Source organism: Enhydra lutris, unplaced genomic scaffold (genome assembly GCF_002288905.1).
Source record: "Enhydra lutris kenyoni isolate GAN:26980312 unplaced genomic scaffold, ASM228890v2 scaffoldscaffold21, whole genome shotgun sequence".
In the NCBI taxonomy this organism is placed as follows: domain Eukaryota; kingdom Metazoa; phylum Chordata; class Mammalia; order Carnivora; family Mustelidae; genus Enhydra; species Enhydra lutris.
Window position 1 is genome coordinate 13,034,003 of NW_019154105.1, and position 13,954 is coordinate 13,047,956.

At 36.0% G+C, this 13,954-nt stretch overlaps 1 protein-coding gene across 1 annotated transcript in view; it reads left to right on the forward strand.

The window, feature by feature from the left end:
- The first annotated feature begins 1,002 nt into the window (after positions 1 to 1,002).
- LOC111148830 (transmembrane protease serine 11A-like) overlaps positions 1,003 to 13,954 on the forward strand; it is a 40,920-nt gene continuing 27,968 nt past the window's right edge. Inside the window, exons 1-3 of the mRNA XM_022505651.1 lie at positions 1,003 to 1,010; positions 3,967 to 4,103; positions 5,928 to 6,046. Of these exons, the coding sequence (XP_022361359.1) occupies positions 1,003 to 1,010; positions 3,967 to 4,103; positions 5,928 to 6,046 (264 nt within the window). The remainder of the gene's footprint in view (positions 1,011 to 3,966; positions 4,104 to 5,927; positions 6,047 to 13,954) is intronic.

The following is a 13,954-nucleotide window of genomic DNA, read 5'->3' on the forward strand; positions in this document are numbered from 1 at the left end:
TCCCTTAGTCTTCTAATTGTATGTTCAACATAAAATTCCATTTTAATGAAAAGTTCTCTACCACCTCCCATAAAAATTAGAAATTTTAAATCTTACATGCTTTCTCTGAAGGCTATAGAGATTTCTGTACATCTTCATGAAAGTCATAATATTTCTAGCTGTGAAAAACTTTTCAAAAGGCCTCTAAGATGTCCATCCATCGATGTACACACTTCTTCTTCCAGTTATTCAAACTGTAATCTATGTGCTGCTATGAGGGAATTTCACAGATATAATTGAGGCCTCAAATCAGTGGACTTTAAAATGGGGAGATTATCCTTGGTGGGCCTACTCTAATCAGGTGACATCTTTGAAAAGGACTAGCTAGTTCTACCTGTAGAGAGAGAGAGAGACTCAAGATGTGAGAGATTTGTTGAAGGGTGATTCTCCATTGCTGGCTACAGAGACGGAGTGGGCCACATGAAAAGAATGTGGGTGAAATCAAGGAGGTTAAAGAGGAAGGTCTGTGACAGCCAGCAAGAGAACAGGGACCCCAGTTTAGCTTCAAAGAACTGAGCTCTGGGGCATCTGGGTGGCTCAGTTGGTTGGGCTCCCAACTCTTGATTTTGGCTCAGGTCATGATCTCAGGACAGTGCTGGGTTCCCCACTCAGTACAGAGGCTGCTTGAGATTCTCTCTCCCTCTATCCATCCTCCTGCTCACAAATGCTCTTTCTTGCTCTCTCTCTCTCTCAAATAAATAAATAAAATCTTCAAAGACCTGAGCTCTGCCTATAACCTAAGTGAGCTTGGAAGATGATCGCAAATGTTAGATCAGATAGCTGCCCCAACCAACACCTTGATTTCAATCTTGTGAGATCCTGAGCAGAGAACTCAGACATGACACATACAGAATTGTGAACTAGTTGCTTCAAGCTGCTACCTTTGCGGTAATTCGTGGCAATAGAAAGTTAATACACCAGTGTTTGTTTTATGGTGCAAGCGGAAAAAAATGCATGAGCGCCATGGCGCAGTGCGTCTCTACTTACAGTCAGGCTAGGTTCCCAAGGCTTTACAAAGCCTATTTCTTTTCCTATCTGAAACGATATTATGCAAATCACTAGCAGAACCTCTCTAGAATGGAAAGTCGATGATGCATGTTTGCTTTCATGAATTCCTTGTTTGTATTTATAAAAGTGACACTGAGTTGAAAGTTTATTCATATAGGATTAAGTAAGGGCAGCTTTAGCTTATGGCTCCTGAAGCTTTTGTAATTTGGCATTGTACACCTATTATTCCCCATTCTTACTCCCATTCGTTGGGAGTACCCCACCCTCTCAGCACCTTGTATGGGATTTCTAGATATGACTGCCACAGCATATGAAGCAGTGTGTCATTGGTTATTGAACCACTCTTCTGCTGAGAGTCCCACCGTTCAGTATGTAATGGTGTGAGTTTGTGTGCATCTCAGTAGTGGGATATGAGCTCCCTGTCATCCACCTTCTTCATTTGTCCTACTCAGAGGAACTCTGATGTGATGGGAAGATAGATTTCAAAGTTTTTAAATCTCCTTGAGGTCTAGCCTTTCTTCTTTGGTTTTCTTATTGTTTTTGAATGACTTGAAGATACACTAAGATTTTCTGAGAAACTGAATGGTCAAATAAATGATGAATGAATAAATAAATGAGTGAGTGAATGAATATATGAATAATAAATTAATTTAAGAATTTTCACATACACTCAATGGAAAAGCCATCCGGCACTGAAAAAAAAAAAAAAAGTGCCCCAGGAGTTAGAAGGCATGAGTTTGAGATGACTGCTACTTTGGTTATAATAGAGAAGTCATTTAATCATCTCTAGGCCTCAGTTTTCTCACCTGGAAAATATATTGAATTTTTCAGGTAGCCTCAAAGTTATCTTTCACTTCTGAATTTAAGTTTTAAGCCATTTAAGAGGCTAAGTAATATTATACTCCATGGAGCTTCTGTTTGTTGTTATATTCTGGCATCTTAGCTTTGGTCCGTTAGAAGACACATTGCCTTTCCACAGCCAGTTGTCTAGATTCTTTTTAATCAGTCAATGCACACACTGTCAATATTTTCTATACTCAACAGAATTTAGATCTCTCAAGTTCCACTAGGTTTATAAGGTAAATACATTACTTATGCCAAAACAATCATCTTCTCAATTGTTTAGGTCCACAAACTGTATCTATTGTGCTTGCATTTACATAAAAATATGCTTATATTAAAATCAATATATAAATCAGCCAATATTTATTTAAAATTACATTTAGTACAAAACATTGCACTAAATCTTGTGAAGGAAATATGAAATATGAAAAATACCCTCTGTCCCCAAAGCTAAATTCTAATGAAAGGCATAAATGAAGTTGACTACAATGGCAGGTTGTAGAGAAGGAGCACTACACAATGAGTTAGATGACCAAAACCCTTTTAAGTCACTTGACTCTAATCAAGTGTCTGTTCTCTCAGCCTCTGTTATTTCATATGTAAAGCTGGTATAATATCTGCCTCTCATTGCTTTATAAAATTCCCATTCTTTATCAGGCAACCTTATTAAATCTTAATGATAAAAAGATGAACAATAGTCCAGCTCCATAAGGAGTGCACAGCTAAGTTTAGATTAATATACATGCAAACAAATACTTGACACAATATCATCAGCACTATGGTTGATCATAAGAAGCTAAAAAAAAAGCAAAGAGTTATTTATCTCCTCCTAAATTATGGAAATTTCCTCTAACTCTGATGTGATAAAAGTAAAAAATACATAGCATCACATTTGAAGTAGTCTTGTCAAAAGAATTTAACCAAAATCTAATCAAGTCTTTAGATCTGTTTAACCTAACAGGAAGTGAGAGGGATAGAAGAACAAGGTAAGTGATATCATAAGAAAGCATTCAGACAAGTAAGAAGTGGGATGTTCTAAAGGACAACTGGTTTGATTTCTTCAACAAGTCAACATCATTAAAATTTTCAAAGGAAAAAGGACTCTTCTTTAAAAGACTTAAAAGACATAATAACCAAATATACTACATGATTCTTGATTATGTCCTGATTTATACAAACCATCAGGAAACATGGTGCAGATAAAAGAGGGAATTTGAAGGTGGGCTGGATAGTCAGATGTACTGGAGAAATATTGCTAATTTTTAGGAGTGTTATGGTATTATGGTTATGTTGGAAATACCCTGTTTATAATGGTGATGTAATGAAAAGTCATAATGTCTTATTTCATATTAAAATATGGCAACAAGATGAATGAAGCAAAATGGCAAAAATATTAACAACTGATAAAATGATGTGATAAATATAGGGGTGTTCCACTATACTATTCCTTCTAAATTTCTATGTACCTGAAATACTTCATAATTAAGACTTAAAAGATAAAAAAAATAAATAAATAATAGATTTGAAATCACTCTGTAAACTCTAAAAGGATACACAGAGAAAAGAGAAAAAAAATGTTGGAGGAAGAAGGAAAAACATCCTTTTTCAAGCTTTGGACAACATTGCTAAGTCAGGACCAGCCACCACAGAGAGCCAGTGCCTCCAGAAGTAGAAACCAGGAGCAACATCATGGATTCTCAGATCCTGATCTTTTTTTTTTTTTTTAAAGATTTTATTTGTTTATTTGTTTGACAGACAAAGATCACAAGTAGGCAGAGCAGCAGACAGAGAGAGAGAAGGAAGCAGGCTCCCTGTTGAGCAGAGAGCCTGATGTGGGGCTTGATCCCAGGATCCTGGAATCATGTCCTGAGCCGAAGACAGAGGCTTTAACCCACTGAGCCACCCAAGCGCCCCAGATCCTGATCTTTTTAACACCTCCCTTCACACCAAGATGACCTTGATGAAAACTGAAGACAAATGTCTTCTTGCTGAGAAAAGCAGACCAAAGCAACTTGATCTTATCCAAATGAAAACCGGAAAGCCTGTAACCGTTACCATGTAAGAGTAACTGGTGAGTTTTCTTTTTCACAGAACAGCAGGATTTGGCACCCGAAGCAGAGGTTTGAAACCATGGATGACTGCCCTTCTCATTTTGGTATTACTGACAGTGGCGGCAGTGACCATTGGTGTTCTGGCTCACGTGTTAGTCTCTGGTGGGTAAAAATTATGGATTTCATCCAGTTTGATTTCATTTTTCTCATTCATATATATGTATATGTGATTTCATCCAAAAACAGTTTTGTACTTTTACCAGCAAATGCCCACATTTAGAATTGTTTAAATTTATTTAATAATTCTATTAAGAAACAATTACTGACTGCCTAATTATATATGAGTACTTTTCTGGAAGACTCAAGATATAGCATTAAGTAAGCAAGTTTCCTATCTACTTAGAGCTCACAATCTAGTATTCTTTTGAGATTCTCCACAAAAGATCAAAAATAATAACTAAAATTTACTAGCAATCGTAATAACTCTAATCATCAAGTGAAAAACTGTGATAGTTATTAAATTCATTATTAAAATTGGCTCATTTACTCATCATCCTATCCACCAACATTTAAAGGCAAAAGAAAAACACATGTCCAAAGTAATAATGAATTTTAAAATATTGGTAAACTCTAGATATGACAGAATGTTGTTACTTATTTTTAGAGAGAATTTTTTTCTTTCTAAAATGATATTCAGGTATTTTTAATTGCCTAATAAATAAATAAAATTGTTATATTTATAATCACACAAATACTGCATTTCAGAGTTCTTTTTAAATTGTATGTTTCTCTTCACAGACTGCAAACCATTAACATTTTTTGACAAATCTCACAGTGTCACTCACACAGATGTGTATGTTACAACAAGTAGCTCAGGTTGCTTTCTTGAATGGTCTCATCTATTGTCATCTTCCTCAGATTTGATGGGAAATGATGAGTCTATCAGAAGCTTTAAAGGACACAGTTCTGGCCTATTATGACAACCCCACCTGTAGTTTATGCCACTGGCCAAAGATTCTTAGGTCAGTTCATGTGACTGCACAAAAGCCCCTTTATTATGACTATAAGGTTTGATAACAATATGGATTGTAGAGATAAATATCAGGGGGACCAGAAAAGGCACTACAGAGTCCACGTGGAAGACGCACTATCCTGAGATGCCTCTTCCTTTCCAGCTCCACAACTGGGAAACCCATTTTATCTCCCTGGCTCCCCAGGGAGAGAGAATCATTCTGTGATGGCTCCATTCTCTATTTTTAACTCTTTGTAGCTTTCTTGTCTGCTCCCATCCCCGCCACACACACACAAGGACATACTCCTAAGGTTACCAGATTTCCCAGAAGTCTCCCCTGCTCTCTGTTTTCTTACCTTTCCCAGTAGCCAAGCAGAGATCTGATTCACCCCAGTTCACAGTGTTCTTAACTCCCACCTCTGACAGTTTTTCTCCTTTCTTTTCCTGTCTTTCTTACTGTATCTGACTCTCCCATTACAAATCAAAATTCACAAGGACGTTCATTTACATCTACTTCTTGTAGAGTATAAGGTGGTACACGTTTCATTGTCCCTCAGCAAGGAACAGAATAGGAATTAATGGTTCCAGCTCTAGAGTCACGCTGTCTAGGTTTAAACTTGGGCTAGTTACTAGTTGTAGACCCTGGAGCAAGTCACTTAACACGTCTGTGCCTCACTTACTTCACCTGTGAAATGGAGACCCCAATCTTGGAGATCTAGAATGAGGACCAAATGAATTAATACATGTAAAGTACCCAGAACAATGTTTCACAAGATAATACACTCTCAGTAAATATCAGCTATTATTAACATAATACATTAATCATCATTTTCATTAATATTATTATGAAACTACATTTTTAAAGAATCTCAGCAGTAATTCAAGACTTTATATTAGCCCCATTGTATCTGTACCTTAGATCCTGAAAGCTATGCCCATATCGCGTAATTTCCTACTTTTCTTTTATATCACAGGACAGAAAATGGAGTATTATCATGCCACCTTTAAAATTTCAGATCTACAAGTCAATAGTAATTCTGGACAAAACAACACATACCAACTTAAGGACTTAAGGGAGATGAGTGAGAACTTGGTAAGTCAGATGATATCCTTTCTGTTGTAAAATAACGTAGACGGAAGGGATTTGTGAAACATTTCCTTCAATATTTCTCAAAAGATGATTTTCAGACCACTTGCATCAAAATCATCTTGAAGAGTCCTAAGCCCCACCCCAGACTCACTGGATCAGTGTCTGATGAGATAGGTAGTCATGGATGAGGGAGTAAAGGAATCTGCATTCTAACAGTGAGCCTGATACACCACTTTAATTCAATCTTCTCATCTAAAGGTGAGAGAACTGAGGCCAACTCTATCCCAGCCTATGACTTCCCCCACTGCCCCATAATATCACCCAAATTATAAAGTTTAGCCATATCAGAAATAGTTACTTGTGAAACCACATGCTTTTTTGTAGGACCACATTATAAGATTTAAAATATTCTTAAAATATATGAGAGAAGGAAAGATAATCACAAATACTAATTTTATCTCACAAGCATGCTAATAAAGATAAAATAGCCAGACCTATTATGTAATATTCAAATGCAATACTAATAATTTTGTTAAAACTAAAATATAGGACTGCCCCCAAAAAGGAAAAAGTAAACTCAGTTATAATATAATTCTCCGCATGATGTGTGATAAGGTGATGGTGTGTGTGAACCATCACTTAAAAACGAAGCTTAATTTGGGGCACCTGGGTGGCTCAGTGGGTTAAGCCTCTGCCTCCGGCTCTGGTCATGATCTCAGGGTCCTGAGATTGAGCCCCTCATCAGGCTCTCTGCTCAGCAGGGAGCCTGCTTCCCCCTCTCTCTCTCTGCCTGCCACTCTGCCTACTCATGATCTCTGTCTGTCAAATAAATAAATAAAATATTTTTAAAAATTAAGCTTAATTTAACTTCTTTGACAAGGAAGCATAGCAGTACAGTTATTTCCAAACAGTGGGAATGGCAGATGTATTGGTTTGTTTTAGTAGTCACAGAACCTTTTTAGTTCTAAATATTTCCTTTCTTTCTCAAATCAATTTTCATTTTCCTATCACCACCTGATCTTTATCCCTATGCATACTCAGTTGCAACATATTTGCAATAATATCATGGAGTTTATAACCTATATTTTCAAGCCTCACTAAATCATGCACTTTGGTTCCATCTTACAGTCTTGTCCCTCCAAATCATTAATTTACGTTTGTAGGCTGAAATATATTCTTCCATTCCTCTATATCTATAGTACCTTAGAAAACAGCATTTGCAATCTTTTCTTGGGGAATGCCAAAGAAACCTGGGCACGTGCCCTGGTACTTCCTTTAGCCCTCTAACCCTGAGTGACTCCACATAACTTCTTCAATGTAAAAACAATAATAAAAAATAACCTGTCTTCGATATACAAATTCTTTGAACTTGGAAACTGTTTACAATAAATCAAGAAAGTTTAAAATGTTTCCTTTATGTTTTACAGCCAACATTGTTGTTGTTTTAGGCTAACCAAGACACTATCTTTACTGAAGTAAATGGAAAGGAATGCAATAGATCTTTTAAAAGGAAATAAAGGCAAAGTGCATTTATAATAGCAAAATTGTGTTTGAAAACGCACTTTAAGGTTTCAGTAAAGCATGCATTTCTAGGAATGAAGGAGCCTCAGGTGCAAAGGTAATAACACATCACGAGTGCAGGCAAGGCACTTCTGGGGTCGTCGTTATTTTTCTCATAACACATTTTCATTCACCTCTCCCTGCAAGCTACCATTCTTTATTTCATTCTTTTTTTTTTTCTTTATTTCATTCTTTATTTCATGTGTATTCTTTTGTTTGCAGTCATTCTTGTAAAAATGTGTTTTGTTGTTTTGTATGCACGTGTCTTTAATTTATTCTTTGTGTTATAACTCAGTTGTCTTAGTCAGTTTGGACAACTATACCAAAGTACCAGATACTGGATGGCTAAGAAATACCAGAAATTTGTTTCTCAAAGTTTTGGAGGCTGGAAGTCTGAGATCAGGGACCAGTGTGGTCAGGTTCTGGAGATGACCCTCTTTCAGGTTGCAGACTGCAGATTTCTAGACATATCCTCACATGGATGAGAGCAGACATAAAGGGCTCTCTGGGTTTCTTGTTATAAGAGCACCAACCCCATTCATGACCTAATCACCTCTCAAAGGCCCCACCTCCTAATACCATTACATTGAGGGTTAGCATTTCAACATATGAATCCGGGCCGGGGTTGGTGGGGGGGTATGGAGTGGGGGCCAGAGGGAGGGGCAACAAATATTCAGTCCCTGGCATCACCTTTTGTTTCAGACCTTTTTACTCAGATCTGTTTTTTAAGCTCTATCCATGTTGCTCAATGTACATCTAATCCATTGCTATTGGTGGCCACAGAATGATTCACAGTCTGTATCTGCCATATTTTACCTCCTGCCCATTATCCCAAGAGATGCTGCACTAAACTACCTCCTGCTTGTCCCCTATGGACCTCTGCAAGTTCTTCTGAAGGCAGAGTCATTGGGTCATTGGGTGTGCATCCACTTAACTTGACTAACTAGCTGGATTGCTCTTCAGAATGTCTGAACCAGTGTACATTCCGTCAGCAGGGCAGGTCCCCACATCTTTGCCCACACTTGGTATTACTTGGCTTGCTGATTTCTGCCAGCCTAATAAGCAATAAGTTATATCTTATTTGGATTTAATTTTATTTTTCTAATTACTAATTTTCTAATTACTAATGAGTTTGTGCACTATCAAACATGCTTATTAGCAAACTTTTCATTTTTATAAACTGTTGGTACCTATCCTTTACCTGTTTCACTATTAGAATTATTTTGTTTTATTAGTGTTATTTTCCAGAAGTTCCTTATATTTTCCAAATACAAACAGTTTGTTGGTTGTAGAAATTACAGTTATCCATTCTGTTTTCTATTAATTTGGACTATGCTGTTCTTCATGAAAAAGAAATCCATAATTTTGAAGTAATCATCTTCATCAATTTTCTTTGTCTTATGTTCATGTTTTTTATAAATTTTTTATAGAAGACATTCCCTCTAAGTCATAAAAATATTTTACTATATTTTCTTCTATTAAGTTTATAGTTTTACTTTTTATATTATGTCTTCAATGTATCTCAAGTCCACCATGTACGTAATGTTAGGTAGGGTCCCAAGTTTTATTCTGCATATAAGTGAGCCATTTTTCCCAATTTAACTAAACAATCTTTCTTCCCAATATGTGGTATGATTGTTCAGCTTGTTACATTTCTTTGCACTTGAGCCTGGCAGAAAAGGAAACATGATCTATCTCATCAAATTTCTTCCAATATCTTTGGAGAAATGAGAATCACACACGTGAAACTGAACAGCCTGACATAATTAAGAACCAAATTGTATGTTGAGGACTTTAAGGTCAGAATAGCTTCAAAGAAAAGGAATTCAGCTAGGTTTCTGTGGTCAAGAAAAACATGGTATTATTTAGCTCTGTTTAAATGAGACAATTTAAAATTGTTAAATGAGACCATTTTTCCTTCACTCACCACCGAGTTACCTTTAGAAGAATTACACAAAGGATTCATGCATTATCCTGAGCCACTCCTGTTTATTGTTGTTAAATCCCAATGAATAAAGCCAGATTTTTCTCCTGTCCTATATGGGTACTAACTAGACAGCCAAGAAAGACAGGTTGCAGGTCCTGTTCTTCCTCATAATTGGGGATTTACTGATTTGAATGTAAATGGAGGTACAAAAGTAAAATGAGTTCATGCTCAGATACTGCTAAAAGAACTCCAGTAACCAGACACCAATAATTCATGACACTCCCAAATGGGTAGGTCACTTTCTTGAATTAGAAGTTCGGGTAGAGTCACTGGCTGAGGCAGTACTTTATTTGAAGAAATGTATTTTAGCAATATGAGGAAATATTTTTAAACTATAGGGTCATTACAAATGTGAAAGCTATAAGCTTGTAACACCATAAAAATCACTAACATGTACTGAGTGCCAAGCACTACATTAAGCACCCGATTTGTATTATTTTAGTTAATTCTCAAAAACAGCTTTATGAGGTAAGTACAATTATTATCACAATTTTATAGATGAGAAAAATCAAGGTATAGAAAAGTTAAGTTATTCAAGATCATACAGCTAGTAAATGATAATAGTTAAAATTTGAGATTACATGTTCTTAATAAACTTACATCATCCCTAAGAATCACCTGTGTGATTTTACTTCCCATCTACAATCCTACAAAATTCCAGAGATCAAGTAATTATCCGTGGTACATTAGTCTCTTTCAATTACACTATCTACATGGGCCAGTGACCATCATCTGCATTAACAATGGCAACAGTTGGGAATTTTCTTAAGGTTGTCTCCCCCTAAAAAACACTGCTCCTATGTCCAAGGAGCACCCAGGGACACCCAAAAAGGGCCTAAAATGATTCTCAAAATATACTTGATACTATGTGTCTATACAGTCTGTAACTATAGAAACAAGGAACTTTGAAACAGAGTTGCAAGGAGATAAACTATTTAGAAATTTACTGTCTAAAAGAATTAGATGAGGGGCGCCTGGGTGGCTCAGTGGGTTAAAGCCTCTGCCTTCGGCTCGGGTCATGATCCCAGAGTCCTGGGATCGAGCCCCACATCGGGCTCTCTGCTCAGCAGGGAGCCTGCTGCCTCCTCTCTCTCTGCCTCCTTCTCTGCCTACTTGTGATCTCTCTCTCTGTCAAATAAATAAAATCTTAAAAACAAAAAAAATATTTAAGAATTAGATGAAAAAATTGAGAAATTTGGCTCTGATCAACATTGAGGCAGGAAATGTTCCTAAGAAAAGGGAACTGAGTCAAGGTAAACTTAAACTTAACAAAGGTATTAGTCTTTAAGTCTGGATGCATAAGGCAAGAGAAGCAAAAAATGCTCCATGCTTGGTGTGGGACTATGGCCCTATGCCTAGAAAGAAGAAACTGGATTTGGAAGATTTGAGAAAATTCTAAGCAGACATCATCAAGAAACTTCATGTTCAGAGGTTAGAAAGATTGAATGTAGAGTATGGCTGAGACCTTACATGAGAACACAGACTTACATTTATTTTGTAATTAAAGATTAGGCATATCAAAAGGAAGATGTGTATCACTGCACCTCCAACTTCAACGTGTTTAATTTGAATCCTGGAAGAAAAAGATAATTGTTGTCTATTTCATGTCTAATCTGCAATGTAACACTGCAAAGGAGACATTATTATCACACTTGACAGATAAGAGAACTAAGCCTCTGAAGTTGAGGTCCACAGCCAGTAAATACCACAGGGGAGATGCAAAGCCATGGAAGAAATCGGAACATGTGCTCTTTCCATTACATTGTTCTACTTGTTAGAAAGGTACTCAGCTAAGATAGGAAGCTCAGTTCTAGATCAATTTTTCTCCCATTGAATATTTAAATTTATTATTTTCCTATTTTTAATTTAAGTTTTGTTAGTTATAAGTTACATATGTTGTGATAGGTAACTCTTAGCTAAACAACACACTGGGTTTATTTGTTATATATGCCCTCCTCCATAGTTTCCTCACTTCCTGGTATCAGCTTTGCGTTCAGCTTTACTGAGATACAATTTACGTGTAACGTTGCGTCAGTTTACAACACAAAACATGTTGATTTGATATACTGCAAAAAAATTATCACTGTAACACCTCCATCATATCACATAATTACCCTTTCTTTTTTGGGATGACAACATTTCATATCTTATTTCCTTAGCAACATTCAAGTATAGAACAGTATTATTAGCTATAATCCCCATGTTGTACATTAGATCCCTAAAACTTGTTCATCTTATAATTGGAAGTTTGTACCCTTCCATCAACATCACCCTGCTTCTCCCATGACCCCACCCCCACTCCAAGCCATGGTAACCACCAGTCTACTCTGCTTCTGTGAATTCAGCATTTTAGATTTCACATCTAAGTGGTATTATACAGTATTTGTCTTTGTCTGATTTATTTCACTTAGCATAATGCCCTCAAGTTCTATCCGTATTTTCCCAAATAACAGGATTTCCTTCTTTCTTGTGCCTGAATAATATTCCTGTGTGTACACACATGCACACACAACACACACGTTTGTATACATACCCAGAAGCAGAATTGCTATATCATAAAGTAGTAGAAGCTTCCATACTATTTTCCATAGTGGCTGCACCAGTTTACATTCTTCAAGAGTGCACAAGGGATTGCATCCTCTCCAACATTTGTCATCTCTTGTCTTTTTGATGATAGCCATTCTAAAAGGTGTGAGATGATATCTCATTGAGTTTTGATTTTCACTTCCCTGATGATTAGTGTGATACTGAACCCCTATTCATGTACTTGTTGACCATTTGGTATGTCTTCTGTGAAGAAATATCTATTAAGCTCTTCTACCCATTTTTTAATCAGACTTTTTTTTTTCTATTGAGTTGTATAGGTTCTTTATATATTTTGGATATTAACCAAATTTGCAAATATTTTCTCCCATTCCATAGGTTTCCTTTTCATTTTGTTGGTGACTTTCTTTGGTGTGTAGGAGCTTTTCAGTTTGATAAAGACCCACGTACTAATTTTTGCTTTTGTTGCTTGTGCTTTTGATATCATATTCAAATAATTGTTGCCACAACCAATGTCAAGAAGCTTTTTCCTTATGTTTTCTTCTAGAAGTTTTATGGTTTCAGGTCTTTATGCTTAAGTCTTTAATCCATTTCAAATTATTTTTGAGATGGTGCATAAGGGCCCTATTTCATTCTTCTGCATGTGGTTATCCAGCCTTCCAACACTGTATATTGAACAGATTATCCTTTCCCCAGTGAGTACTCTTGGGTGCCTTGTTAAATATTAGCAGATCATAAATAATCGTAAATTATTTCTGGGCTCTTGATTCTTTTCCATTGGTCTATGTGTCTGTTTTTATGTCAGTACCCTGCTGTTTTGATTACTATAGCTTTGTATTAGAGTTTGAAATCTTGAAGTGTGATGTTTCTGGCTTCGTTCTTCTTTTTCACGGTTGTTTAGCTATGCATGATCTTCTGTCATTCCATATAACTTTTAGGACTTTTTTCTATTTCTGTGAAAAATGCCACTAGAATTTTGATAGAGATTGCATTTATCTATAGATGCTTTGGACAGTATTTACATTTTAACAATATTAATTCTTCAAATCCTGAACACAGGATATCTTTCATTTATTTTTGTCTTCTTTGATTTCCTTCATCAAAATGTCATAGTTTTCAGGGCAGAGATCTTTCACTTCCTTGATTAAACTTATCTTAAGTATTTTATTATTTTTGATATGATTGTGTTTTATTTCTTTTTCAGCTATTTCATTGCTAATGTATACAAAGGTAGCCATTTTCTGTATACTGATTTTGTATCTTGCACCTTTCCTGAATTTATGGATTAGTCAACAGTTTTTTGGTGGAATCTTTAGGATTTTCTCTATATAAAATGATATATCTGCAAATAAGACAATTTATCCCCTTCTGATTTGGGTGGCTTTTATTTCTTTTTCTTGCTCGATTGCTCTGGCTAGAACTCCAGTACCATGTTGAATAGGTGGTGAAAGTGGGCACCTTAGGTGTCTTGTTCCTGATCTTAGAGAGGAAGATTTCAGCCTTTCCCTGTGAAATATTATATAAGCTGCGGGCTTGCCATAGATGGCCTTTATTATGTTGAAGTATATTCTTTCTATATACAATTTGTTGAGAATTTTTATCATGAAAGGATGCTGTATTTGTTAAGTGATCTTTCTGCATCTATTGAGATAATTATATGATTTTTATCTTTCATTCTATTAATCTGTGTATTACATTTTATTGATTTGTGTATGTTGAAGCATCCTTGTACCTCAGGAATTAATATTGCTTGATCATAATGTATGATCCTTTCAATATATTGTTGAATTTGATTTGTTAATTTTGTTGAGAATTTTTGT